The 27,899-nt window shown below is 44.0% G+C and overlaps 1 protein-coding gene across 5 annotated transcripts in view; it reads left to right on the plus strand.

Moving 5' to 3' along the window:
- The window catches only part of GRIN2B (glutamate ionotropic receptor NMDA type subunit 2B), a 212,570-nt gene that overhangs the window by 62,146 nt on the left and 122,525 nt on the right, over positions 1-27,899 (plus strand). For 4 of the 5 annotated variants that reach the window (XM_027664313.1, XM_027664321.1, XM_027664305.1 and 1 more), the window contains one exon: positions 26,879-27,477. In XM_027664313.1, the coding sequence (XP_027520114.1) occupies positions 26,879-27,477 (599 nt within the window). Of the gene's footprint in view, positions 1-10,206; positions 10,392-26,878; positions 27,478-27,899 lie in introns of those variants that run through there. The other variant, XM_027664337.1, reaches the window with a different exon arrangement.

Genomic DNA, 27,899 nt, shown 5'->3' on the forward strand with positions numbered 1-27,899 from the left:
TTCCAGACACAGTACACCTGACTGACTTAGTAGCATCTGACTATAGGCCAGCTTAGTAGGCATGAATTTTAAGTAGTTTGCATGGATTTTGACATGTAACTGCTAGTTTTCTTCATCCATGATTTAACAGATGGGTCAGAAACCTCATTAAAATAATAAAGAACAGAGTGAAAGGGATGTGGGTTATAGTTTGATCTGTATTAAGCTCTTTTAAATCACAGCATGGCATCAACAGAGTGAGAGTTGCCTCCTGCAGGCTTTTTGTTCAACAGAAAACTGGAGTCCAGAACTGGGGTAAAAGTGACTTGGGATTCGTGGTTAGTTATATGAAGGGACAAGTAAGGCAAAACAAAAAGCTCAAAGCATTTGTGGTCTGAGAAACTTCCTTTCTTCATGAAATTATTTTATACACACACAGGCTGGAGAAGAAAAGCTAGGGGTGAGCCTGGCAAAACAGGAAAATACTCTGTTTAGGAGACTGTCAGGTCAGGTGGACACTTATGTTGGGAGACAGGTGATCTTCACGCTCCGTATGGGAATGCAACAAATCAGTCATTTTGCTCAGCATGGCTTCAGGTGAGTTACAGCCACAGCAGGTGAGAGAGATGTGACCCTAGTTACGATGTGACTGATAGACTCAACACTGCTCTGCACATGAAGAAGAGCTGGTTCACATGATACCACAGGTTGCCTCAGAGAAACTCAATGTGCTTGTTTGAGTAGGCAGTGGACAGGTCGTAAATATGCAAAATTTGGTATTATGTTGATATTTGTTGATTGCTGTTATTCTTATGCTTGCTTGGGAATGGAAGATGTGAGCGTCTGTGCCCTTGATGGGCTCTGACCTAAGCCAGTTAGAACTGGTCCTTTTCCCATCCAGGGGCTCACTTTGGTCCATGCATATCATATGAGAACTGCCTTTTTTTAGTTTTACATCTTTTACATTTTTACAGCAGCTCTGTATCATTGACTGTGGGTGATTTCCAACCTTCTTGGAACAAAATTTTCTGACCCAGCCTGGTAATGCAATATTCTTTTCCATAATTGTACCAGAGACCAGGGTGCTGGTAGAGCAGAGAGACTAGATTTCTCTCTTGCTTTGGATATGGTCCTTCCCTCAGGACTCATGATGGATGGTAGTAAGAAGTAGTTTTTGCTTTTTTTGCCTGTCAGTTGGGTCCTGACTCTCCCTTGCTTCTTTGGTGGTGTCCCTCTGAAATTTAGACCTTTGTTTTCCTGTCTCATTCCTGGGGTAGAGGGTCTAAGCACTACAACTCAAACTCCTCATGATTACCAAGGCTGACTTAACAAGGTGCTGGGTGGACCTGTGGTCTTCCAGCCAGTGGAAATGGCTTCTAATGCTTATAGGCTATATTGCTCTGAGATGCTAAAGTGCCAGCTCCACATGCATTGTAGTATACACTTTCCAAGGCACTTAGTGGATTTAGGGAGAAAAAACCACATGTCTTGCATACATCCATTGTTTGACTTATCCCTCCATTTTATGGAGCCCTTGCCATGAGTATTTTTTTAGTATGAACCATGGGATGGGAAGCCAAAAAAGCCCCTGAAACCACAGGAGAAAATTAAGGGGAGCCTGTTCTACATTCTAACAGTTAATTAAATCCTGCACTTTTGAAAGCTGGTATTCCAGGCAGATAAAGGAAGATAAAAGAACCCATTGCATGAGATTACTGTGTTTGCACCTTAATACATTACCAGGTAATATTTTACTTGTGCAATTTCAACTTAAATTTTAACTGTAGCTTTTTCTACTTTTATGTATGGAAGAGGGGGAAGAAAGTATGCTATTAGTATTTTTCTTCAAAGGATACTTTTACACATTATGATTCAGGGAGGAGTCAAATAGGGTCCTGCTTTTCCTGTGTACTGCACCCTTTAATCATCAGAGACACACAAGGAGGTCTGGGGGCTTGTAGTGCGGAGGTGGGTGCTGGGGAGGAGCAGAGAGATGCTTCAGCCACAGAGGGGCCCGAAGGCACAGATTCGCAGAGTGCTGTTTCCATGACAGTGCTATGGAAACCAGGTTCTGCTGCTCACTGCTGCTCAGGGTGGAATTTCAATGCTTCACACAGCCCTGGTACCCAAGAAACAGCAAACCCACAAACAAAACCCATGCCTCATTAGAGCATGGTTTCTTATTCAGCCTGTACACCCTGCCCATTGCGCTGGGGGAGGAAAGGACAAGCAAGCCTGAATCAGCTAAAATAAGAGCTTGCTACACACTTGTCCCCCACCTACATCTGGGCCCCTCAGAATAGTTTTGGAGGTTCAAGTAAGTTTGATCAGCTCTAGGATCTTCGATCTGCTTTTAAATGTAGGCTGCTGAATGCAGTCTGGAAGCCCCATGCAGCACTACAGTCTGGAGGCAGAGTGGTTAGAAAGTGGCCCAGCAGAAAAGGACATGGTGGTGTTGGTCAACAGCCAGCTGAACATGAGCCAGCAGTGTGCCCAGGTGGCTAAGAAGGCCGATGGCATCCTGTCTTGTATCAGAAATAGTGTGGCCAGCAGGACAAGTGAAGTGACTGTCCTGGTATACTTGGCACTGGTGAGGCAGTACCTCAAGTACCGTGTCCAGTTCTGGGCCCCTCAATTCAGGAAGGACATTGAGGTGCTGGAGCAAGTCCAGAGAAGGGTAACGATGCTGGTGAAGGATCTAGAGGGTAAGTCGTACAAGGAGCGGCTGAAGGAGTTGGGGTAGTTTAGCATGGAGAAGAGAAGGCTCCGTGGGACCTTATCACTGTCTACAACCACCTGCAAGGAGGTTGTAGTCACATGGAGGCTGGTCTCTTCTCCCAGGCAGCTAGTGACAGGACAAGAGGACATAGTCTCAAGTTGTGCCAGGAGAGGTTTAGGTTGGACATTAGGAGGAATTTCTTCACAGAAAGGGTGACTAAACACTGGAATGGACTGCCCAGGGAGGTGTTTAAGGAAAGACTGGATGTGGCACTTAGTGCCATGGTCTAGTTGACATGGTGGTGGTTTGTCAGAGGTTGGACCTGATGATCTCAGACGTCTTTTTCAACCTAACTGATTCTGTGATTCTGAGTGGTTGTATTGCAAAGAGTGGGGATGCAGAGGGCTAAAGAAGACCCAAAACAAGAAAAGCTCTCTTCTACTCTTGGCTCATCTTCATGACTTTCTCTGAATCACTTTGGTTCCCCATGCCTCAGTTTCCCAAACTATAGAACAGAGATAATAATGATACCTCCCCATAGGCTGGGCAAGTTTGACTTCTCTGGTCAGTGAAAGCAAGTCCTTGGAGGATTTGGGCTACTGTGAAATTTAGCTAATGTCTGGAAATTAATTTGAGGCCCCCTGGTGAAAGTGGTTAGATAACTGCCAAATTTTGCCACCTTCCAGATCAACAGCCTTAAAAAGCTTATACTTAAAAGCTAAGATAGGCCTCACCCTCGTGTTGCCTCTGATCTGTGTTTCTTCTGCAGGATGGAGCATGGGCACTATGTTGCGGTACATGGAGACTGCAATACAGCAATTTTAATAGCAATACTGGGATCATTAGGTCTGCAATACCAGAAATACCACTTGCATAGAAAGGAAAAGGAAGATAGCATAAAGGTTGATCTTGGATTTTATAACCTTTCAGTGCTGGCTGACTTTGACCAGTGTAGCTTGAAAGCCAGCAATCAGTTTAACCTACTTAAAATTTACCGGTAATTTGCCTGGAATGCTGCTGAGTGTGTCCCTATGCCAGTAGCAATGTCCAAACACCCTTTGGTTGGTGGAGGCAAGAGTCAGAAGACACCACAGGGGGCAACCCTCTCTCATCCCACTTCTGCACAAGCAGTGCCAGTTTTGGGCCCTGAAGCTCCTGGATGCCACCTCCTAGGAGCCTGTATCAAGGTGTATCAATCTTAAATTCCCTGGGAGCTGCAAGAGCATCTCTGAGTCATCCCACCACTCTGCGCTCTCCCTTCAGCTATCCCAGCAAGTACAGCACACTGTGTCAGGTCAGCAAGAGCAGCCCATGCTTACAGTGAGGCACTGTTTTCTGAGCATGTGCCCTATGGACTGGAAAAGCACAAAGCTGCCTGTGACAGCATGGATGTGCAAAGTTGCAGCTGTGTGGTTTGTGATGCTGCATGGAGATGGAGAGGAAGCAGAGAGGGAAGTGCAGGTGCTGAAGGTCCCACGTGCAGGTCCACTGCTCCATTGGTTGCCTTGGGGAATGCTCCCCATCCATCTGTGTTTCCTTAGCACTCAGAGCCAGACAGGAGGGACGTAGCACCTTACAACCTTTGAGGGCTGTCAGGATGATGGTAACAGCAAGCGATAACTTGCTACAAGAGCTACAAGAGCTGTCAGCCTTATAAGTACCAAGCCTATGACAGGATGGTCCATAGTCATATGTTGGGGAGAGGATCTTAGAAAATCCCTGGGGGGCCCTGGCTGTGTTGTCAGAACAGCATCCCCTCACTTGCCAGGGATGCAGGCAAAGCTGGGGGCATCTCTTATCCTGGGGGCAGCCTTCCCTTTGGAATCATCTGCCCCTCTCCCCCTGCAGAGGAGTTGCCTTCTGCTTAATGAACGCCTGCTTGTAATATTCTGAAACAAGGAGGCTAATCAAAGGCCCCGTTCTGTGGAACAGGGATGCTAAGTGACAAGATTAATTTCAGTAATCAAGCAGCTTAATTTGGACATTTTTTTCCCCTCTTCTGTGTTGCTGATGGAAATTGAGGCAAATCTCATTCTGGAGAGACACTTTTTCTCTGCCTGATAGCATCAACCTCCAGTACTGAAAGTGGTTGTGTAGGGATGGGAGGATGGGGAAGAAAGAAGAGGAGGAAGGAGTCACAAAGGACAGTATCAGAGAATATGTGTGGACTGCTATGACTGATGTTTCTCGAGCTTCTTTCCTCTGGAAAGCTTCCAAAGTGTTTTATAGACTGCATCGCAAAGGCTCCAGTCAGCACTGAAATGCAGTCATCTTGGCTGGATTGCAGCAAGTCTTTGAAAGGACATGGAAATTCAGTTGGTTAGGCGAGGTCAGTCAGGCAGGAGGTTATGATACCATCAAAAGGAAATCATTAGATGTGAGACTGTGCAATGTGGTGGGACTTACCTGAAATACACTTGTGGCTGAAAGATCTCACCCTTGCAATGAAGAATGAATTAGCCCTCATCCTTCAGTGATATGGAGTGCTGAGAGCCCCTTTCCTCAGCCTAGCCCAGGGCTGGTGCCATCAGCACAGCCTCCTGCAGTGCTGGGAAATGGTTCTTGTCCATCTGCCCAGCCACTGCTGCTGCCACCTCACCTGCCCCAGGTCTCACCTGTGGGATCTCGCCAGACATGATGTTGCTGAGCTCTGGTGTCACTGCAAACTGAGAATGTTTGTCAGTGAGCAGCTGGGGCGGCCTCAGCCCATTTTGTCCATTCCCTGATCACAGAAGATAGGGGAGGCAGCTGGTGAGGAGGTTGGGGGAAAAAAAATAAAACATAAAATGTGATTTATGGTGAGGCAGAAAGAGCTGAGTCCCTGCTCTGGACTCATGAGGAAACACTCCTTTAGTTGCAATTTAGACAGGGGAACACAGTCCCAAGTGATATAGTAAAACTTAGGACTGGGTAAAGCCCTGGAGTGGTGTTTTCTTGGGGGTAGTATTGTGCTGGCCTAAGGGTGAGGTGTGTGCATGGGCAGCCTGGAGAAGAATCTAGTACTCATTCAAACGCCTATGATCTGAGGATGCCTGGACAGGCATACAGTGGCGTGTGACAAGAGCCCTCCAGAGCCAGCGGAGTGGGTTTAAGGGAATGACGTCCTTGCCCGAGGCAGTGAGGTTTCAGGTCTGGCAGCTTTCCACGCCAGCCTCTCCAATCCCCCTGGCGATGTCAACGCACTCCTCCGATGCTGGCCCCTCTCTCGCATGACCCCCTCTCCCTTTCATTCCCTGCAGGGGGCATCTTTAACTTGACTGCACCCCCTGCCGTCTTCTGGCAATCAATTTTTCGGAGACAATCTGTGACGTTTTCCCGACCCCCCTCCTTTCCCTCTCCTTCCACTCTCTCCCTCCCTCCCGCTGACTTGTTATTATGTACTGCAGCTGCCCGGAGGATTTTAAATAGACCCATAATCGCACAGCAGCTCCTCTTGGAAGTTTAAATATAACCTCCTTGTTAATCTCGCGTGTGGCAGCAGCACAGCACCTGGGGAAGAGAGGAATGGACAAGCACTAACCCATGGCTTTACATCAGAACTTGGAGAGCTTAGGATTTTCTTTTTAGTAAAATTATCAGGAAATGGCCTTGTTTATTTTAACCGGAATAGTTCCGAGGCTGGTGTAAGTTGCCAAACTAATGGTTTTTGCAGCACAAAATTCCTTTCTTAGTTACCATCCCAGGCACATCACGAAGGAAGGCTGCCCTACAGCTACCCTCCTTTTTCCCTTGGTTTGGGCCACTGTGTTACCCCTGCTCCAAGAAAGTCCCCTGGGAGGCAGTGAGCAGCTCAGATCTCCTAAACCTTTTGCCCTCCTGCAACAGTGTTTGTTGTTGTTCCTGCAACAGTCATGCATGTGGCACTGAAGGAGTTGTTTTGAGGAGAGATCTTGCAGGTTATTTCCCAAATTATTTCGTGGTAACGGACCGATTTCAATATAATTTCTAGCTCTCCAATTAACTAACTTACCCCTCAGACTGGAGTATTGTTTGCTGAACATCATAGTTTGGTGACACTACAGAAGAGATCACAATTAATAATGGATTTTCCCAAAGGACCTGTTCTAAAAGAGAAAGTCTAGTGCTCACTAGTCCATTAAATGTAGTGAGACACTTTCAAACAGTAACTGTTGCCTGTTGCTTTAAGATAACAGGATCCCTACTTTCTGCATCTCAAAGCAGCCATCTTCTCATACAGAGGGACTGGAGATGTGTGTGAAGAATCACATCCTAACTAGTTCTTGTGGTGTTGTTGGAAGGAGGGTCTAGCTGGCTGTTCAGGGATGTGGGTTGTATTTCCTCCCATCTGCTGAGCTGGTGCACAGTGGAAAGTTAGGCACACACTGACACCAGGAAAGTTGTTTGTTTAGTTTATTTTCTGCCTCTGTAAAAAAAACCCCAAACCAAACCAAAAAAACAACAAAACCCCCCCCAAAAAACCCAACCAACAAAGCAAAACCCAACAACTAACCAAAAAAAAAATCCAAAACCAAAACCAGGGACATTGTCTTTTAATTGATGTTAAGCAGTACCCAGAACAAAAAAATAGTACTATTGATGCTAAATTATCCATCCACTCTAATAATCTGGCTGTAGTAAAAGCTGACCTGGAGGACTAATTCACAACACATAATTTATTCAGTGAATTTAGCTTCTTTTTGTGCTCATGGAATATCAATTGTGCAGATCATAATTTCCACAAATTTATTTGCATTTATTCAGTGAACTTCTTGGAAAATATTTACTCTATGGATTGATACAGACTGCTTTACTTAATTATGGTTGGCCAGAGAGATCTATTTGGTATTGTTTCTATTCTCTTGTTGAATGAGCACACAAGCACTTCTGGGTTGAATACTTGGATATGAACATGGAAGATGTACACTTCTGCAAGTTTTTGCACATTTTCATACATGAATATGCAGATAAAACTCCTATATGGGAACACTGATAGCAAACAAACACAGACAAGCCAGGCATAAATAATTCTGTAAAAAAAATGTGAATTAATATTTTTAAAGGGCCTAAATTACTAGGACAAAAGCCTAATTTTACAGCAAGGTAACCTGGTCCTCAGTAAACATCATCTTGAATGGCAATAATAGCTTATTGAATCAGAACCTAATAATTTACCTCTTTGCTTCTTTCTGCTGCTCAGTGCAATGATTTCCTGTAGTAATATAGTCCCCAGCTTGGACATATATTGTATGAAGATTGTTTTTTATTTTAAACTGGCTGTATACATGTGACACTTGCTGTTAATGTGCTTGTGTCCTGCAATGGGTAGTGTTTGTCTGAATGGGAGACCTGATTTTCTCACTTCCATTAGTTACCTGTTTCTAATCTGTCTCCCTCGCTCCCTCCTCTCATCTCAGAAATGAGATGTAGTGTGGCTAAACTGGAACAATCTAAACCACCAAACTATAAATGTTTCCAAATATTTGGCTCTGGTTTATGGTGTAGAACTGTGAGGGATCATTTTCATAAGGACATTTGTGCACACTTGGGAGTAGTATAGCGTGAACAACACAAAGTGTAATAGGGAACAAGCAGGAAGAACTGGACATTCTTTAGGACTACCATATAGAAGTAAGCTGAAATGCACCAGTGTGGAGTCTGGGAACATGCAGATAGACAGCTGTACAGTGCCTGTTTTGGGGTCACGTGGTAGAACCACACTAGATCTGAAGGACATGGGCAACAGAAATTGTTTGGAGAGTGCAACACTTAACATATTTCTCTTTCTTCCTGCTGGTCTGGACGACTATGCACAGTATGCTAACCTGTATAGAAAGATTCTTTGTTACTCCCCCTAATTGATCCTAGAAACAATGGGATTAACAGTTAGAAGCAAATGAAAAAGAGAAAAAGTGGGAGTATTATTTGCTGATGTGATAACTGAGCCTTCACTATGAGACATCAGCAAAAAAGGCAATTATATTCCTAGGTGCCAGGCAGGATATTCCCTGCCAAGGCAGGGAAGTGTCAGTATCATTGTAGAAGTCTCTACTGTAATTTCCTTTGTGTATAATTCTGCATATAATTCCAGTTATCCCAATTAAAGCAAAATGAAGTCAGAAAAATATTTGCTTGATAGAGGGAGGGAAGAACACATTTTACAAGAGGAGAGTAAGGCAGTGTAACTTATCTAACCTGGCAAAATGTGATCTGAGAAAATATAAAAGGCTGCCTTCCATTAAAACAAGAGTGAGGTGAAAATACCCTGACAGTAGAAGCACTCTTCAAGGTAAAGAGCTACTAAGTATTGACTGGCTAGGAAAGGCCTTCAGCAGAAAGTCATCAGTACAGCAACTTTCAAATCTCATGGGAAAGCAAGAAACCTAACTCCTCTTCTCTGAGAGCATGATTGGTTCCTGAAAAGAGTAAATGGAAAGGCTGTCTGGGAGACCAGGGCTGGGACATCCCTTCCAGACTGCTGTTCCTTAATTATATCAAACCCCATGTAGGCACTCTGTTCTTCAGAATTAAAAGGACCTTAAATCAGTTTAGTTCAATTTTCTTCTAAGGGTTGCTTTAATTTGGAAGAACTGTGTCCATTCAAGGCTAATGTGATTTAATGAATTCATGCTAAACTCACAACTTCAGTAATTTGGATTAATTTTCCTAACCATTCCTCAGCAGACAACCCTTAAGATATGTAGTAGAAATGGCAAAGAAATCTCGAGCACTTCAGTCCTACTTGTGATTAAATTCTAAGCTGACAATTAGATTTTCTGACTGCAGAAGGCCTGAAGAAACATCTGGCCATGTCTAACATGCCTCTCCCTGGAGAGGTGCTGAGGAGGGTGCGAGCTCCCAGACCCAGTGTCTCAGCTGTTCTCTTGTGTTTTCCCTCCCTACCATGGGGGCCAAGCAGAGCAGTCTGGCGATGTCCTTTTTTGGAAAGACTATTAGTGCCGTCCCACAGGAAGGTGGGCTATGTGGGACAGCCTGTTCTGAAAGGTGGAGTTGGCTTTGCTTGTAAGTGGCATTGACCCAGAGGAGTGTTGACTGTTTGGGTGTGTACTAAGGAGCTACCTGCACATAGAAAAAAAATCTCTTCTTTTAATTCCCTGAACTGCACTCCATTGCTTATCCTTGCCAGCTTCTAGGAAAGAAAAAGTGTTTCTCTGTAATGCTGTTCTAAGGGGTTTATAGCTCGTCTGTGATGGGAGGTATTATTTCTGTCACTGCTATTACTTGGTGCATCTTTATTTGCCGGTTTCTGGCAGGCACATCATGAGCGGGAAATCTGTGAGCCCTAATCTGTCGGGCTTTGGAAGGCACACGAAGGGTCACTGCCAGCAGCCCTGGCCGCGGAAGGTAGTGGCGGTGGGAGGATTTAGCGGTGTTGAGCACGGCTGCCACCGCTGTGTGAGGGAAGGGACCGTGCTGCCGTGGCTCTGCACGTTGCCATGGAAACAAAGCTGGATCCTAATCGGAATGCGCGTGTACGTGGATGTGAGTCCACTGTCTGCTGTCCTTTTGGCCTCCTGCTGCCCCTGTCCTAGTGCGGTCGTGACTGCCCTGTGCCCAGTGGCTTGGGAGAGGAGCTGATGTGGAGGGACCCCTGGGGCCTGGGGGTGTAGGAGAAGGCACCAAGAAGAAAAGGTTTAAGTTGTTCCCTGGGCATGGAGAACAACCTCTGTTGAAGTGATGAGGGCAAGGGGAGCCTGAGGAGCAGGCAGCAAGGGTAAGTCTCCCACATGGCAGCTGTTGTGCGAAGCGCTCTGAGATACTGGGTGCCTAGATGCTGCAGGGAGGGAGGGAGTCTTGAGAAGGTCATAGCTTGATGTGTGGACCCTTAGGTAGCACCCAACAGGCTAGCTCCAGGAGTGGTAAAATCATATCATATCATCACAAATTTAGGTCAGGGACTGTATTGAAACCACTCTTCAGCTTCAGGGATCCAAGCTAATACTTCTGCAAGGTGTTGCTGTGCCTTGTGGGTTTAATTAGGTTGTTCAGGTTAGCTCTGGCATTTCTGAGGTAGGGCTGTGGCATTATACAATATAGACATGTTTTGAGAGGTCTGAAGATGTGAGAAGGCTATTGCTGGGCAATTGAAGCAATTGTACAGTGTGCTTAAAACAAGCTTATGCAAAAATGGGTGAGCAAAGATACCTCGTTTATTGGATTCACTCTGCACTGTGAGCATCAGCTGAGAAGAAAAATTTTCTAGCTCATTCAGTACCTAGAGGGGAGCACTTCAGGGAAACCTAGAAGCTGTAGCAAAAGCTCTTGGCACCTCAAGAGGCAGTAATCTACCTTCTGAGTCCATAAGGACTGCAAGATACTGTTAAAATCTGAGGAGGTGGTTTGGTGCAAACTGCACGATCGAAGGTGTTGCCCACTTACAGTCCTGAAAAATCCCCTAGCAAAATTCCCCAGCAATGGAACTGATTTATGTCTACTGTCCATATCCCAGCAAGAAGGATTATGACCAGCCTGCTTAAAGTCCTCCAGCTGCTTCCCTCAGAAATGCTGTTCATGTTAAGTTTAGACTATAAACTGTTGCGCAGCATCATTGTGCACTGTTAAAATGCTGCTGTCAGTGTGCTTAGAGGAGTGTGGGCTTCCTTTGTCCAAGTCCAAGACACGCAAGTGATTTTGTGTAAGGAAGTAAATGGCCCTGTTTAGAGGAGCCTTGAGAAAGGTAGAGTCCAAGGCCAGGAGGGCTTGTATGATTAAACTGTTGAAACAGACATACTATTGCTTCTGGAATGAAGTGAAAATCTTCTGGGGACCCAACAGCTGATGAATACCAATGAAACACAGAAGTTATCAATGGACTGTGCAAAGTGCCCCCCGGAAGACAGCTGAAGGGGAACTCATATGAGTTTCCAGCCTTGTAAATTTCCCTGTAAAAAAAAGATTTAGGATCCTCAGCCTTTTATGTAGGGATGAAGTATGTACATTGTAAAACCTACAAATATGTTAAAATATTGCATACTTTTCCTTCCTTGGATATCCTAGAGTTACAGTATAAAGAGAGATTCTGTGGGAAGGCCAGTGAGGGGTACCTGGAAAGGCTATGTTTTTCCACTGATGAATAGAGAGGTTTGTCCATAGCCTACTGCTGAAAGCACTGAATACATGCCTGAACATATTTTCACTTCCACCTAGAGTGTACGACGGGACTTCGAAGTTAGTGGGATTAGCCTGAGGAATCAAAGCAGAAAGAGATCTACTATCAGCCCTTAGAAATTGCTGAGTGACATAACAAGAGCAGTTTGATACCAAATGAGCTGTAAAGCACTGGGTTGATATCTTCCATTCAGTGTGCTTCATTCACCAAGCTTGCCCACTCTGCAAGGCTGCATGGCTTGAAGAGCGCTGACACCGAGATAGTAAACGTACATAGCTCTTAAACTCTGCTTCTTCTACTCCTACCACATAGAAGAGGAGAATGTACTCTGAGATAAACGGTGCACAGCTACTGCTGCAGGCTTCTATGTAGTGCAGACCCAGTGTAGGAACGTACACATCCTGCAGGCACTGAGATAATGAAAAGGTTGAGCTCCTTGCACTAGCCACTGGCCTTGAAGGAAAGTTTTTTTCAGCTCAGTACTTCTCAGGAGGAGATATTCAGAGGTTTTATATGAAAAAGAGAAAAGGCACTTCCTACTAGTAAAAAAAATTTATCTTGAAGGTAGAAGACCAGAGTGATGACTTTGTATCAGCTTCCAGAACTGCCTATCTGCACCCTGAAATAAACTGTTGTGTGGCTAAGCCCTTCCCACAAGTATTCCCTCTTATGACCTGCCTAAAAGAAAGACGAATTTGATTATTTTTTTTAACCCGGATCCTCTTGGTGTATATTAATTAGATGAATACTTGCCTCCATGGAAGGTGAGTCCTGAAGGACTATATTTTGTCAGGAAGAATAAAGTGTGTTAAGAGCATGTCCTGAGTGCTTTCGCCCACAATTTGAAGCTCTCTTCCTCTGGGCTGTGCCTAGGGCTCTGTAGTGAAGCAGCCAGTGTAGTCCATGGCTTCTCTCTGAGAACATTAACTAGAGGCTTAATTAGCTCTGAATGCATGTGTGGTGATGTAGACATTGCTCTTCAGTAAGGCTGGACTGCACCATCACCTTATTTCATAGGGATCATTGTCAGATGCTAATCCACTTCAGGTGCTGCCAGCCTGAGTTAGAGTGTAGCTGGCATATTGGAGATGAGACAATTTGCATATCTTGAGACATCCTGCATGTAATTGCCTATGCACACATGCACTTGTATATATGTATACAGACAGACAGACACACACCCGCATGCACTGAGGAGTCTGGAGTGCAGGAAGATAGAAAATGAGTCGGGTCAGTGCAGTGCTGGACATGACTTTTTCCTTCCCCTCTCATATGGTCGTTTGTTCATCTTTTATCACGGGCCCTAGCCAGGCAATGTTCAGACTGAATAGCTCGTTTCTCCCCTGCTTGCTGTAGCTCCTGCTGATGCTTACATCTACTTCCCACTGCCCCACTGTGCCAGAGTGTGTGGTGAAGAAAGAGGACAGATGGGAGATACAGGAAAACAAGATGCATCGGCTTTGCCTTTGAGCTATTTCTATACCTTACACATCTCACTTTGGATTTTATTCTCTTAGATGCTTTTGTTACTCTTATTATTAATGGCCAGCAGAGGCAAAGTCTTTTGCTGCTCCATCATTCCCTTTCTCTGCTGTGCTGATCCTCGACAGAAATCTCAGTGTCTCATGTGCGTGTGTGATCTTGAAAAGGATATGACAATTCAGTCTCAGCCATGGGTTTTGTTTAAAAAAGTACAAAGTCTAATATAGATAGAAAAATTTGAATTCAAGTACAAAAAGAGTATCTTATTTATTGTACTGTTGCTGTTAAGTCATGCCAAGGGCATAGTGAATATATAGATGGCACCTTCTATTAATGTGCAGGTAAGTATAGAAAAAAAGTGAATTTAATCATGTGTGCTTCAGCACAGAGTTAAACTGACTGGAAATGGGCTCCTTGATTTTCATCACCCAATCAAAAACAAGTACAGAACTGAAACTCATAGCACCCTTATTGCAAAGTCAGATGAACCAATTCTTTCTCCCAAATCCTCTTCGTCAAACCCTGAGGAGTGTAAATGTTTTCATGCCTAGATCACAGAGATGGATATAATGGTCTTAACATCACCAGGCACTGTTGCAACCATGACTGTGAAGTACTTCAGGAACTATGGGGAAGATTTCAGGCTCTAGCTCTGCAAGTCTCCTGTGGTCCAGTCTTTTACCAAGAATAATTTCCAATTCCTTGAGTTCAGAAATGGCTTTTCCATCAAAAGGGAGTTTGCCACAATTTCTTTCGCAGTCTCATAACAGCAAGGGCCATGACAAACAGCTATTAATCATCAGGGCAAAGAAAAGGAATGAAAGAGCTATGATCCCAACAGAAAAATACTAGGAAAAAATAATTCAGCAGCTGCGGATTTGGCAGAAGATCCTGCATATGTTTGGATGATCACGTGTGCACGCAGGGGACTTCATATATTTGCTAGATTTTTTGTCTGTAAAGCTGTAGGAAACTTCCTGTTGAGTTTCTGAGACAATAGATGGGAGCTCAAGAAGAACATTTGAGAAGGAAACTTCTTTCCTTTGTAATATCTGTGTAAATAACTCCATGTGGTTTATTGGTCTCACAGTTTCCACACTATGGAAGAGGAGAATAAATAATCATTTAAAACTTTGTGAATCAATTCAATAAGCAAGACAGGCATGACAGCAGCTTCCCTACAGGGGCACTGCTTACTGGTTGTTTAGGAAGGAGAGCTTGGTAGAGAGAAGATAGGTGCTGCCATGCTTTCATCCACCCTGGAGTACAAGAGGTAACTTAACTATGGCCGAAGCAAGCTCTAATGGGGATCAGGTCTTCAAGCATGAGGGAGGGAGGCTGCAATATTAAAATCCATATTGCTTGTTCCAGCCAAGGACTCTCATAACACACTTCAGTGATACAATAGCTTTCCAAAGCAGGGGCTAAACCAGGATCTGGGTCCAGTAGGTCAGGAATCCATCTCTGGTTCTTCTCCTCAGGCTTCAAGAATCTCCAGCTAGGTCTGAAACCAGAATGAGTTACCAGGATGGTGCAGACTGCTATTTGAACTAGTTAGCTCTTCTGACTTGGCAACTCTAGTGGACATGACCTGGAGTTTCCACACAGTGTTGATGAACAGATGCCTTAGGGCCAGTTCATGGTTTCTGTGCCTCCTGTTGCCTGGTGCAGACATATACATTCTATGCTAATGAGACATGCTTGCCAGCAGCATGGACCAGGGTACTGTTTTTTCATTTTATGCTGAGACTATTTTTACTGTTCTGGCAGGTGGTAAAATCCCTCTTAAAATGAAACCACACAGAGCTGCCTTCTTTCCTGGTATAGAGTGTTGCCTAAAACTGGCACTTAAAAGAAACATCTGAGACTCAATTCGTGGGTTTTAGAAATAAAGGCATTCTTTAATTGGCACTGGGTGCACTGGTCATCACTTTGCCAAATGCCCACCGAGGCATCTTCACTACAGTTTATATGTCAGCATTACATTATTATTTATTTTTCGTTCCCTGCATTCCTGTTACATATTCATGACATTTCCCAACACTTATTAGCACATATGCATATCCTTATAAGGTCTCTGAGGGTCTTCATTGAGAATCTTGGTGGTCTTTGCTGTCTGACGTTCCCCAAAGTTCTAAGTGACCCCCCTGTGAACTTCTTCAAGACAATGCACCTGGTAAAAACTAAGGGCCGGCTGCTTCAGTTCCCCTCTTGTTTCTTTAAATCACTTGGCTCAGCTATCTGTAGGTTCTACGTTGTAAATACTATCAGTTCTTGTTACATCTCCAAACCCCAACATCAACAGAGCAAGGATTTGACATTGCTCCTGTCCCAGCTCTTGCTGTAAAACGCAGGTTGAAGTGAGCTGGGGTGAGTGAGGTCTGGGAGAGCCCAGGGCAGGAAGGAAGTGTACTCTGAGCAAGCAGCACCTCCTTTCCAAAGTGATAGAGTCTGATTTGGAGGGTTCTGCAGAGGGTAGCGTAGATCCTCACGGTCTCAGAAAGCTGTGAGTATGAAATGGCTGAATCCTTACTCCGAGGCTCAGGAGGAGAAAAGGTGAGCTCACTTCTTTCCCATCAGTCCCCTTCTCCAGCACCTCTGCAGTCCCAGCAGGCTGTCGGGTGATGAGCCACGCTTTGTGGTCTGAGTAGCGACGCACAGCCCCACTCTTCACAGCCCCAACGCCGATGGGCCGTGCTGTGCCGGGCCAGGCCGTGCTGTGCCGGGCCATGCCGTGCTGTGCCGCGCCGGGCCGGGCTCCGCAGCGCTGCGGGCCGCGGTGCGGTCGGCGGCCAGGAGCTTACGGCCGCGCGGCATTTCGTGTCCGCGGTTGCCACGGAAACTTCGCTGCCACGGTGGGGCAGGATTGCTTTTTGGTGTGGGTTCCCCCCCCCCCCCTTTTTTTTTAATCTTCTTTGAGACATAGATCAGAATATCAATTATGACCCTCTTAGAGAAAAGGGAGCCAGGTAATGAGGCAGTGGGAAATCTGGAGTGTCTCGGGTGGGAGTGGAAGGCTTAGAAAAAGTTATTAAAAAGCAAAGCCTTGCCGGTGACTCTCAAGGTACAGAAAGGAGTCGCTTTCTAAACTCCTTTTCAGAGAAGGTTTTAGGTGCAGCTGAATCCTATCTTAACCTCAGACTGTGTTAACGGTTTAAATTTAAAGGAATTATAGAGATGTGATTAAACAACTTTTGTCCTGCAGGTTTTAATGATTGGCAAAAATGAGAATATTTATATAAAATAAATAATTTATTTTATACAAATGACCAGACAAAATATCTTAATTAGAACTATTTACTACACAATATAAACACTGAAAATCTAATAGTAGAGTATAGTATAGCATAAAGTAGTATAGTGCACTGTAACAAAGCAATTATCAAAGCAGTTATATTAAAGCTAGCAAAAAGAAATAATTATTAAGGAGAGATCTCATGTAAGTCACCCACACCAGCGTTCGTGGGGATATCTCTTTCTCTCAACCTTGAGTAACTTTGGAGGGTGTCCCCAGCCAAGGGAGGAATCTCCACCAATACACTCAAGAAAGGTTATGTTAGAAGAACCTGACTGCATGAGAGGGGACTGGACTTTCTTAGTATAAAGTGATTGACTGCTAGTCACACATTTAAAAGCCAGCTATGAGCTTATCTGTCAAATCAGACTCAAAAAGCAGAGTGTGTATTCAAAGTTTGATGAACCAGGTGGTTTTAGCATAATTAACACCAAGACAACACTCTGGCTCCAACAGTTGATCCTGCATGATAGCTTGACTGGATTTTAGGTCTTGTCAGGGCGGGTCTATCCTGCCACATGGAGTCTGTGAAATCTAGTCAGAACTCAGCTCTTGGTCCACTTGCTAGAGAGATCTCCTGTTTTAAGTGAGCATTTTGTTTAGTTTTGTTTTTCTTTTGAGTAACAGAATTGCCCATTTACTGCTGGCCAGGATGGATGAGGCTGAAGCTTTTCCTTGCTCCTTGCCTTAAGAAAAGCAGAGGGCACATCTACACAGACTTTGCCTTCAGTTGCTTGCTCACTTGCCCTCTAAGGCAAGCCAACTCTGATCCAAAGGGTATAAAAGTTATATCAGTATGTTAAAAATTATCTAAACTGGTCAATAATGCCAGTCTATGAGAAAAGATGAAGTCTTGACACAATATTACTTTAAACTGACTACTTTGCTTCAGCTGTAGTCCATCCAGTTAAGAGCATAGGCACAGCCAACTTCACTCTGCCCATAAAGGCTGACTAGAACTTGGCATCATGAGGATTGCAGGTGCCATCTGTTAGGACATAGAACAACTAACAGCTTAGCCTGCAGAAGGTTAATGATTAAATAAGCAAGGCAGAATTTGAGAGAGGAGATGTCACTGCTTTATGAAACAGAAGAGGAATGGAGGCACTCACAGAACACACGCTGACCTGTCTACAGCTGGGCCACAGTGAGAAAAGAGCTTAAGCTCCTGAGAGGCTCAGAGGGCATTGGATGCAATGCTGGACTTCCAGGACTTATCTAAATAGACTCCGTGAACCTTTAGAGGTTTAGCTTATATTAAGGTTTGCTCATAATAAGAGACCAAAAGCATACTTGATGAAATGGATGAGCAGTTAATTTAGAAATGATAAAACAAAATAGTATTTCACCCTGGATAGTTGATTTGAGAAATTTATTCAATGAGATCTTGCCAAATACTGTGACTGGACTTTTTTAAGAGTACTGGATAGTTTTATGGCTGCTATTGATTAATAACGCTATATCAATGTCATCTCATTCAGCTTACAATCAAAATTCAGTCCTTACTCTGGATGGAAAGACAGCCAGAAAAGAAGACCCAGGCAAACACCATGATGTAATCGGATGGATGAGTAATGGGGCAGTCTGACTTTTCTCTGTTTTGGGCTGGCGATGTGAAGATATTAAGCCAGCCTAGTGGGCTTGGCTGAGCTGGGACAGAGAAACTGGTCCTGGGCTGGCTAAACTGCCAGCATGGTGTTAACATGGTGCCTGGTGGGCGGAATCTGCCCAGAGTGGCCAGTGGTTTAATCCATCCATATATTCTCATCAAACAAGGAAATACACACATACGGAGGTGAAAATGGAAATGTAACAATCCTGGTGTGAAAACTGTTTATCCTGGCAGCTTGCTAACTGCCATTTCTCTGCTGTGGAAAAATGCTGGCATCCATATATGATGCTCTGAGAAGCTGGTACGGGATAGCATCATACATTAGCCTGCTTTGATCAGTGATTGTTAATAAAATTCACAAATGTTACAGCCTCTCTTTAGCCAGACAACTGAATTTCTCTGAATTGTGTATGCCAGACAGTCACTCTGCAATGTTTGATTCTTTCATCTGTTTTATTAACTGCATATGGTATGGAGTGAAACAATACCAAGAGCAAGATTACAGAATCTAGGGTATCTTGTGTTTCCTCTGCTGCAAAGGGTTTTGAATGAATGATTTCTGAAGACCTTTAAGTGGAAAGTGGAAATCACTTAGCTTTTTTTTCAGCCCTTGAGTCATCTTTAATTGGAGACCTTTTTATTGCAGCTCTCAGGAACTCTTTGGTGCTAGAGCACTTCGACAGTTGCCTCTGGGTTAGGACTCTACAGCAGATCTGTTTCCACTGCTACAGAGAGATTAATGTCCAAGCCATGACTGGGGTATAGGTATATGATGATACTTATGTGTGTAGTTAATATAATTATACATGTGAATCTTGGAATATTTGTTATCATTTACCGGGGTAACAGAACTGAACTACACTAGCAACTCTAGGTTTGTTATTGCAATTAGTAACCATCAGGGATTGTAGCTTCCAGAGAAGATCTAGGGAGTCAACAATCATTCTCCTAATTAATTTATCACAGTATATCCTGCCTGTTTTTCTATCAGTGGGGACACTGAACTGTGTCTCTTGCTTTCACTCATCCACCCATTTCTGTAACCATCATCTGAGCTATGTATCCTTCTTTCAAATAAGTCCAGTGTGTTCAGTAACTATTATGAGAACAAGGGAGGCAACTGATAAATTATATGGGTATGTAAACCACATTTCTGCATCTAACAAATTTGAACTTCCTACTGACAGCATGCTCCCAGGGCAGCTTGGAGGATTTTCACCTGGAACGATCTATCCATCAGTGACTCAGAACACTGGGAAGGGATTGCAGGAGGTGATCTGCTATGCAAGCCAAAATCAGTAATAATCCAGGGAACCTGTTCCAGTAAGACAGGAAACTTTTGAAATCCTTCTAAATAGTATCAACTAGGCAATGATTAAGAAATGACACAATTCAACGTGCTCCAACTTTACTTTGAGCAGGTTTTGCTATGAATATGTGTATTTGTGGAAATGTGATTGTGTATGTGTGTGTGAGATGCAGAGATGCTGTTCTAGATACCATGAGGACATTATACTAGGTATGTAGTGTCATCATGTTCTCATAGTCCCTACCGCAAGCATTCGAGGAAAGGACTCACACAGCATGATACAGCACATAATATTAAAGACAGAGTTTTATTGTATTGCATTGTTGAAAACTAAATAAAAAAATTAAATTTGTGGAGAAAAAACCGAACAGGCAGAAGATCCTGTCTGTAGGCTAGCCTGAGGCAGTAAATGCATTTGTGGTAAGAATAAATAGGAGTAAATGAACACTTAAGCAACAAAGATCTTGATTTTCTGTCAGATATATTATAACAAACGGGAGTCAGAAATATAGCAAATTTAATTATAAGACGAACTGTTGTGGCATTTTCCGTCATGGAGAATAAAACTCCCAGTGAATCAAGTATCCCACTAGGACTGTGACAAATAGGTACACAGTGGTGTCTCAATTTTGAAAAAAAGAAATGCACATGTAGGGAAATGAAAGCCTGTGTTTTCCCAGAAGTTATTTGGTGCTTGCTTGCTCCTTTCCCTCCTGCCCAGATTGTGTGGTAGGCAGGGCTGAAGTATAAACAAGATTTCGCTGTAGATCATGGAGGAATTTTGCAAATCAAGACTGTACTAAAGACACATGAACAGCTTTTCTTCTAAATCAGGAAGGTGAGAAGAGGGTTTTGGAAAGTGATAGTGGCCTGAGTCATTAGGATCTGATAGGATCCCCTTTGCAAACTGGAAAGGAAGGACAGATCCCAGTTGTTAAATTATGGCTGCACACGAAGCTTAATGAAGCAGCAAATGGGGTTAGATATACTGATGTTCGCAAAAGCCTAACAAAAACAGGTTACTCCCAGAGTAGCACAAATTGAATTTCTCCTGCACCTGTGTGGAAACAGCAGACTAGGGCATTTTGCAATGACATGGTATATTTCTCCAAATCCAAGAAGCAAACAAGTGCTTTTGCTCCTTACTCAAATTCCTTGCTCATAACTTGACACACCTGGCTTTCGTGGGTTCTGGCACTTTGATTGGAGCTAAAGGACCTTCACACCAGTAGCAAAAATCTGTTCATGGCCCAGCATGGGTCATAGAACCAGATAACATTGTGGTAGGCTACACAAAGGAAACCCAACATGCTGATCCTCACTCCCCAAGTCAATACCATGGCTCAGTGGAAAGCTTGCCAGTTCTTCTAGATGATTGGACCGCTGCAACTGTTTTTGGGGATCTTGCATGCCCCTGCTTTATGAATATTCTCTGGTCTGCCCCCTGCTGAGAATCAGTTTTGCTCTGGATAGTAAGATGCTGTTTGTAAGGCAGTAATTGCTTTTGCTTGCCAGGGGAATCTAGAATGGCTGTAAGGAAGGAACTTGTCAGAAAAGCTCCCTACGGACCTCTCCTGCCACATCTGAGGTAAATGGCTCCTTAAATGGCAGTGATTGGTTTTGAATGGTGCAGCTGCAGGAGGGCTCCTGGGAGAGTCACCTGCAGCCTTGCCAAGGGCTCACATCTCCACTGAGTTTTGGGTCAGATCTGGCCTGCCTGCAAGTCTGAAGAACTTAGAAGTGTTGGCAATAGTACTTGGTTGCTCTCTAAACCCTGTGCCAACTCTGCAAACTTTAATCCACTCATTAGCCACCAGTCTTCAAGAGGAGGTTTCATGGTGAGTGTGTTTGTACCTTCACCATGTGCAATCCAACCTTCTTGTATTAGGGGTTAAATGTGCAAGAGGAGGAGGCAATACTTATCCCAGCATCGGTAAACTTGGAGCAGATTTCCTGTGGGAGGCCATCTGTCAGCTGGGGAGCAATGCTGTGTCAATTGATCAGCTCCACCTCCAGCTCAGCTGGGCAAACTGCAGATCCCTGACCTTGTAGGGTGACAGTGGGGCAGAATTGGGATCTCTGGAGGCACTGAGATCCTGTAATGGAGCCTCTGCTCTTTCCGAGTGTGTGAGGGACACCTTGCAGAATCTTGCTTTCTCTTGCAGCAGTTAGCTAGGGAAAGCCTGAGCTTGCAGGTGAAAGGCCTATAGGACAAAGACAAGCTTTTTCCTGAAGCCAGGGGATTGTATTTCATCTGGATGATGTGCAATGTAAGGGACTTCTGATTTGAGCTCAACCTATCCCAAATTTAAATCTGTCTCCCAGTGGTGATGTTGAACCATGTTTTGGCTGTTTCAAGGTAAAAAAGGAAGGTGGAGAATGTGAAATTTCTGCAGGAGAAAAATATGAGCTTGTAATGTTCTGTAAAACCTTTAAAGTCTAGAAGGATAAAGTACTCCTTTTTGGTTTTAGGCTGTAACAAAGCAATAATGGTTCTATAGGTTATATGTGTGTAAAAATGGTAAAACCATCTTAGACCTATCTCCTAATTTAAAAACTTTGGCATAATGCCACAGTGAGGTCAAATTCATGTTCTTTCTGATAGCCCTGTAGTTCTCTATTCTCTCTCCTCTTTTTCCTTGACTTTCCATCAGACATGCTCAAAAACAAGGAAAAGAAAATAGTGGCTCTTGGGCATTTTTCTTAGTTTGCTTTTTGTCCCCCAAAAAGGCAGTGACTGAGATTCCTATCCAGCTCTATCAGCAATTCTCCTAATTTATTATGAGAGGGACATGTTCTTCTACACTGTTGTCTGTCCTTCCTTCCTCACCCCTCTCTGAGTGCTGAGTTGGTTAGGGAATGAAGAACATTTGGCTAGCCCAAGTACTGGGGTGATTAAGTGCCAAGAGACATCTTGGCAAGCCAAAAGCTGGACTGGCTTGCATCTCCTTAATGCTCTCATTTTGAATAGAAGTTGCCTCCTTTTGCTGCTTCTATAATAAAAATGCCAACAGTTGCTCAAGAGCAATTATTACATGCACAGCTAAGCGGTCTGTGCTGTTTGATTTAAGGAGGGGTGCTTACATTTCTCGGTGGAGCAGAATTGTTTAGCTGGGTTGCGATAAAGCTATCTATTTGCTGTATTGATTTTTGATGTTCTGGTACACTCTGGTTAGTAAGGAGCTCTGAATTTTCTTCCTGAGTCTTTGGGACAGAATTCCCTTAAACGGTTAGGCAGGGCACTCATGTGGAATGAACTGTCAGCAGGCATTTTAGCTTGGCCCTGTTTAAATCACGGGTAGGGCATTACCTCTCCCACCTAGCTATCATGCCTACTAACTCCTGACTGTGTGTATGCATACTTGAAATACTAGTGGATTTACCATCTTGCATCCCCTATTTGTCACTGAGGAAAGCAGCTGGTACTTTTTCAGACAAGAATTCAAGATGGAGCAGATGGTTATGGAGCAGATCATCCTAAGTGCAATCACACAGCACCTACAGGATGGACAAGGGATCAGACCCAGCCAGCACGGGTTTAGGAGGGACAGGTCCTGTCTGAGCAATGTGATCTCCTTTTATGATCAGGTGACCCAGCTGGTGGATGAGGGGAAGGCTGTGGATTTGGTCTACCTGGACTTCCACAAAGCCTTTGACACCATCTCCCATAGCATACTCCTGGAAAAGCTGGCAGCCCACGGCTTGGACAGGGGCACCCTGTGCAGAGTTAGGAACTGGCTGGAGGGCCAGGTCCAGAGAGTGGTGGTGAACAGTGCTGCAAACAGTTGGTGGCTGGTCACTAGTGGTGTCCCCCAGGGATCAATGTTGGGCCCAGTTCTATTTAATATCTTTAGTGATGATTTAGATAAGGGGATTGTGTCCACCATCAGCAAATTTGCAGATGACACTAAGTTGGAGGGGAGTGTCAATCAGCTAGAAGGCAGGAGGGCTCTGCAAAGGGACCTGGACAGGCTGGAGAGTTGGGCTGATTCCAACGGGATGAGGTTCAACAAGGCCAAGTGCAGGGTCCTGCACTTTGGTCACAACAACCCCATGCAGCACTACAGGCTGGGCACAGAGTGTCTGGAGAGCAGCCAGACAGAGAGGGACCTGGGAGTTTGGATTGACAAGAAGCTGAACATGAGCCAGCAGTGTGCCCAGGTGGCCAAGAAGGCCAGTGGCATCCTGGCCTGGATCAGGAACAGTGTGGCCAACGGGTTGAGGGAAGTGATTCTTCCCCTGTACTCGGTGCTGGTGAGGCCACACCTGGAGTACTGTGTCCAGCTCTCAGTTCAGGAAGTATATTGAGGTCCTGGAGCAGGTCCAGAGGAGAGCAACTAGACTGGTGAAGGGACTGGAGCACAAGTCCTATGAGGAGAAGCTGTGGGAACTGGGGTTGTTCAGCCTGGAGAAGAGGAGGCTCAGGGGAGACCTACAACTCCCTGAAAGGAGGTTGTAGCCAGGTGGGGGTTGGTCTCTTCTTCCAGGCAACTATCAGCAAGACAAGAGGGCATGGTCTTAAGCTGTGTCAGGGGAGGTTTAGGTTAGACATTAGGAAGAAATTCTTTACAGAAAGGGTAACCAGGCATTGGAATGGGCTGCCCAGAGAAGTGGTGGATTCTCTGTCCCTGGAGGTTTTTAAGAGGAGACTGGATGTGGCACTTAGTGCCATGGTCTAGTAACCACAGTGATGTTGGATCAAGGGTTGGACTTGATGATCTTGGAGGTCTCTTCCAACCCAGGTGATTCTACGATTCTATGCTGTGTGTCAAATGTTCCTGTAATTCAATAGCCAGGCCCTTCAGATCTTAGACTCTCTGCTAGACGTGGTGGAAATTTTCAGTCAATTCAGAGGCTCTTATGCATAAGTATAGAAAAGCTCTTGTTGAACTTAATATAAAAATAAACACTAGTCATGAGTGTAGCTGTCTTGCCTTTTCATGCTACAGTAAGGCTGAGCATGAAAACCCTAGCATTCAGTTTGCTACAAGTGGCTTTCAAAGGCACTGTGCAATGAAGGGTATTGAAGATGCTTGTTCAGGCTTTCTTCAAATACTGGCAGATGCCGTGAGAATAGTTTGATTTTTCCTCTGTATTTCCTAATTTTCTGCATAAGTTCCAAAGATATAAAGTATCTTTTTATTAGAAGAGTAGGTTCTTTTTGTGAGCAGAGTTCTGAGAGAAGGAGGTGAATTCCAGTGATAGAAAGTATGATCTGTTTTCCATGTGTCGAGAGGCTTCAGTTGCTGCTCCTGTTGTGTTTTTTTTTGTTTTGTTTTGTTTTGTTTTGTTTTGTTTTTTTAAACTTTTCTCTAATTTGTTGCTGCCTTCTTTTCCTTTTTCTTTTTGCATATGTTTATTTTTCCACTAAGCAAAGAGCAGCCCTAAGAGAACTTCCACATGTGGGTAGTAAGGTGTATGGAGAAAGTGAACAGTTTAATTACCAAATCTCTTAAGAAAGGCATGAGGATCTGGGAGCTGGGACTTTCGTATAGGATGTGACCCATAGGGAGCTCAGGAAAGAGAAACAGCTTAAGGCTGAGTGCAGACCTTTTTTTGTTTTGTTTTTCTGGAGTTGCTGATCTATGGCATACTTGGTCAATATAGAAAATGGCTATAGGTAATCAAAATCATGACTAAAGGATGAATGGATGATTGATTAACTGGCATCCCTGCTGGAAAACAGCTTTACCTGGCAGGCTGTAGGAGACTTAATTTGGTAGAGAGCTGTTCTAAATGTGACAGTCTTGAGGTGATGTCTTGAGGCACAGTGAGTTTTCCCAGGTCTGAAACTCTGGAGCACCTCCTTTTGTATCTCTGGTCCAGTTTTCAAGGCTTTTTAAGAGAAGGTGGGGCTGTTCATTCTTAAAGGTGGGATTGGATTTTGAGTTCTTTCTTATAATGGAAATCTCTACATAGAGAGATAACATTTAATTCTGCTTTTTTTTTTTTTTTGTTGGATTTTTTGGTTGGTTGGTTGGTTGGTTGGTGATCTAATCCAACTACAGAAATCGGCAGGAGTTTGCAGTTGATTTTAAAAGATAGAAGATAAATCCATAAGAGAGCATATTGGCAAATGCTTTTTTCCATTCCTTTCTGTCATGAATTGGGAAAAGTAAGGATTTCATTTTACTGGATCTGTCACAAATTGTAAACCTGGTATTTTTGTGAAATCCCAGGACAAAAAGGGTTTACACTCTGCCATTGGAGAGCTGAGATCCATACAGAACTCCCTCGGAGTCTTGGAAGTTGTAAAATGGTACAAGTTCTGAGTTTTGTAAAGATGAACTTAGTATGGTAGAAAGATATGAAAGCAATACCAAGAGAAATATTGAGCTGACTTTTCTCTAAAATGTGGTATAAACAAAACTCATGACAGTTGAGAAATCTTTTTTTAAATCTTAGTATATTTTATGTTATTTTGAGACTGAGCCACCACAGTTGTAGAACCCTGTGCTGCTGCTTGATTTAAGAGGAGCTTGCAGTAGGGGTTGTCAGAGCTATTTGTGTCCAATGATTTTGCCTACTTTCACTGTACTTTGGTCTGGTGTTGTGGGGTATATGTCGATAGGTCTTGGTCCGTGAAGAAAAGAAGACACACACGCACACAACAGGGTGATGAGACAAAGGGATGTCTGCTGCTTCAGAGAAGCAGCAGCTTTTATTCAGTTTACTCGCTTCTACTTTCCCCCCCCCACAATATAAACATATTCTTGCAAAAACACTCAGGAATGTAACACCTGCACACAGTCAAACAGCTTTGCCCTTGTACTCCTTAAAACTCAAGGCTGTGTCCATGGGAACATCCAATTAGCCTTACTGTTCTCATGGGAAAAGGCCTAACTCTCTGTAATATTTTAAACTCCTCAAGCCCCATGGATTTCGTGGAGCTGCCACTTCTCCCCACAGTCTGGATACTCAAACTAGAGTGACTGTCCCATACTAAATCAGTATCAAAGCTGCTATGTATCCTGTTTATACTACATATAAGATTATGATAATCCTGGGATTAAAGCTTTTAATTTCTGCAGTCATGGAATATTTTGTACATATTCTCTTTTTCTGTCCTGACTTGTGTACCACTTGTTCTCTGTCTGTTAGAATCAGACCTAACATTTGAAACCTTTAAGTAATTTTGGCAACCTGCCTTTAAAAATAAAGTAAGGACAGCTGGTCATAAAAAGGATTTTACTTCCTTCTCGCTTGCTTCACTTAAATTTTAAATTTTAAAAAGTTAAAAATCCTTAAGCTCTCGCCAAGATTTGAAGTGTAAGATTCTGACTGTGTGCCTCCCCCTCCATGCTCAATGGGTTGACTAGGAATGCTGTTTATTTCCTTTGACCTATTCTTGTTTTCTTTTCCTCTCTCTTCCTCTCTTTTACTTCCTATTCTAGGATGAGTCATCCATGTTCTTCCAGTTTGGCCCATCAATAGAACAGCAAGCTTCTGTCATGCTCAACATCATGGAAGAATACGACTGGTACATCTTCTCCATTGTCACTACTTACTTCCCCGGTTACCAGGACTTTGTGAACAAGATCCGCAGTACCATTGAGCATAGCTTTGTGGGTTGGGAACTGGAGGAGGTCCTCCTGTTGGACATGTCCCTGGACGATGGGGACTCAAAGATCCAGAACCAGCTCAAGAAGCTTCAAAGCCCTGTTATTCTCCTCTACTGCACAAAGGAAGAGGCCACCTACATTTTTGAGGTGGCCAACTCTGTGGGTCTGACAGGCTATGGTTACACGTGGATCGTGCCCAGCCTGGTGGCAGGGGATACAGACACTGTGCCATCTGAGTTTCCCACCGGGCTCATCTCTGTCTCATATGATGAATGGGACTACGGTCTTCCTGCCAGAGTAAGGGATGGAATAGCCATAATCACCACGGCTGCTTCTGATATGCTGTCTGAACACAGCTTCATCCCTGAGCCCAAGAGCAGCTGTTACAACACCCAGGAGAAAAGGATTTACCAGTCCAACATGCTCAACAGGTAAGGGAAAGAGCTAGCCCAGCCTTACAGAAGAGGGGTCAGAGACAACCTCTGATACCAGAATATTTTTACTAGACCATGTGGTGCTTTGGGGCAGCAGGTGGTCTTGGCCAGAATGTGGGCAAAGGGAGGTGGGATCTATGTTGCTGTCTGTCATAAGTGCCAGTATTGTCACCTTCTTAGAAAGCCTCCATACAGCACAGAGGGCAAGTCAGCATGAAGAAAAGGAATATAAAGGCATAGTGCAAAAATCTGAATGTGCCCCTTGATGTACAAATTTTTGCTTTCATAACAACACTGAACTTCTTGGAGTGCCTTTGCATGAATGCAACTCTCAGGTGAGTTCTTGCTGCAAATAGTGGAAATGTTTATTTTGAAATCTAGAAGGCACTAGGTTCTGTTCCAAGCATTAACAGTATGTG

The sequence above is a fragment of the Corapipo altera genome, unplaced genomic scaffold (assembly GCF_003945725.1).
Source record: "Corapipo altera isolate COAL_440 unplaced genomic scaffold, ASM394572v1 1, whole genome shotgun sequence".
NCBI classification, from domain to species: domain Eukaryota; kingdom Metazoa; phylum Chordata; class Aves; order Passeriformes; family Pipridae; genus Corapipo; species Corapipo altera.